Here is a 1,364-nt window from a genome sequence, read left to right on the forward strand (position 1 = left end):
TTTTTTTTCTTCTTTAATACAATATTATTTTTAACATGTAAAAGACATTAATAAATTATTTTTAAAGAATAATTGTTCAAAGTTTTTCTCTTTTTTACTTATAGTTAGCACCTCTGGCAGCGGATATTATAGAAATTAATCAAGATGCTGATGGGATAATTCCTGAAGAAATTTCCAAAAAATGCGAAGAAAGACTTAAGAATGGTAGACCAATGCCAAAAGTGAGTCACAAAAGTATTGTGTCAAATCTCTTTTCAGACTGCATAAAAAATAATAAGAAAACAATTATTTATTTTCGGATCTTTATCTTTATTCGTGAAGAATATTTTACTTTGCTTTTAATTTAACCTTGCGTAAAAATATCAATACTTTCCATTAAAAGTAGATTGAAATGTCAAATAGTTCACATATTATACATGTACATAACTTATATGTATACCCAGAACACAGAATGCACAGAATATTTCTGATAAATATTTATTACTATTCATTTTTTAAAATATCATATACATATTTTATATAAAACTTTATTCAAAATATTATTAAAATGTAGATTAAATATTTTATGTAATATTTGTGATAAATACAAATAAATATTTTTAAGCAAGTATTTTTTATTTGAATTATAATGTCTTATTAAGTATTTTCATAGCATTTACTATAACATTTACAATAAATATTTCATAATATTTATAATTAATATTTACGATCTAAGCCACAAAAATATTTACAAAACATTAAAAATATTTTATGAATATTTTATAAATTTTATGCTGTCTGAGTAATTATACAAATTCAAATTATAAATTTAATTATTTCATCTCTACTCTGAATAGTCATTATCTGTCATTCATTAATCATTTATTTTAAATCGATAATTTCAAAAGTATTGTAAGTTCATTCATATAAATAACATTTTTATTTTACATTTATTTTTTATTTATTTATACAATATTTATTTTATATACAACAACTGTCATATTACTTTAAAACCATCTTCTTTCATTAAAATGATATGCTTGATTGTTGTGTAGTTACTTTATATCAATCCGACGGGAGCAAATCCTACAGGCGTCGTCATGTCGGAGATTCGACGAAGAAAAGTGTACGAATTGGCGCAGAAATACAACTTCCTGATCATCGAGGACGATCCTTACTGCTTCGTTCATTTTTTGGATGAACAACCCACGTCGTTTTTCTCCCTCGATACCGATGGTCGCGTGATTAGAATGGATTCGTTTAGTAAGACTATAAGCGCTGGATTTCGCATCGGCGCTATTACAGCGCACAAAAATATCATAAATAGATTGGTTATTCACATTACATGCTCTATTATTCATCCATCATTTTTATCTCAGGTAAAG

The 1,364-nt window shown here is 25.3% G+C and overlaps 1 protein-coding gene across 1 annotated transcript; it reads left to right on the forward strand.

Moving 5' to 3' along the window:
* Positions 1–104: 104 nt before the first annotated feature.
* On the forward strand, positions 105–1,358 carry LOC108763840 (kynurenine/alpha-aminoadipate aminotransferase, mitochondrial-like; the record flags this gene model as incomplete). The annotated part of the gene is made up of 2 exons (XM_018511735.1): positions 105–221; positions 1,035–1,358. Coding segments are annotated over 2 exons (441 nt in total), but the record flags the coding sequence as incomplete, so codon positions are not given.
* Between the last annotated feature and the right edge of the window lie 6 nt (positions 1,359–1,364).

This window comes from Trachymyrmex cornetzi, unplaced genomic scaffold (genome assembly GCF_001594075.2).
Source record: "Trachymyrmex cornetzi isolate Tcor2-1 unplaced genomic scaffold, Tcor1.1 scaffold3851, whole genome shotgun sequence".
NCBI lineage: Eukaryota > Metazoa > Arthropoda > Insecta > Hymenoptera > Formicidae > Trachymyrmex > Trachymyrmex cornetzi.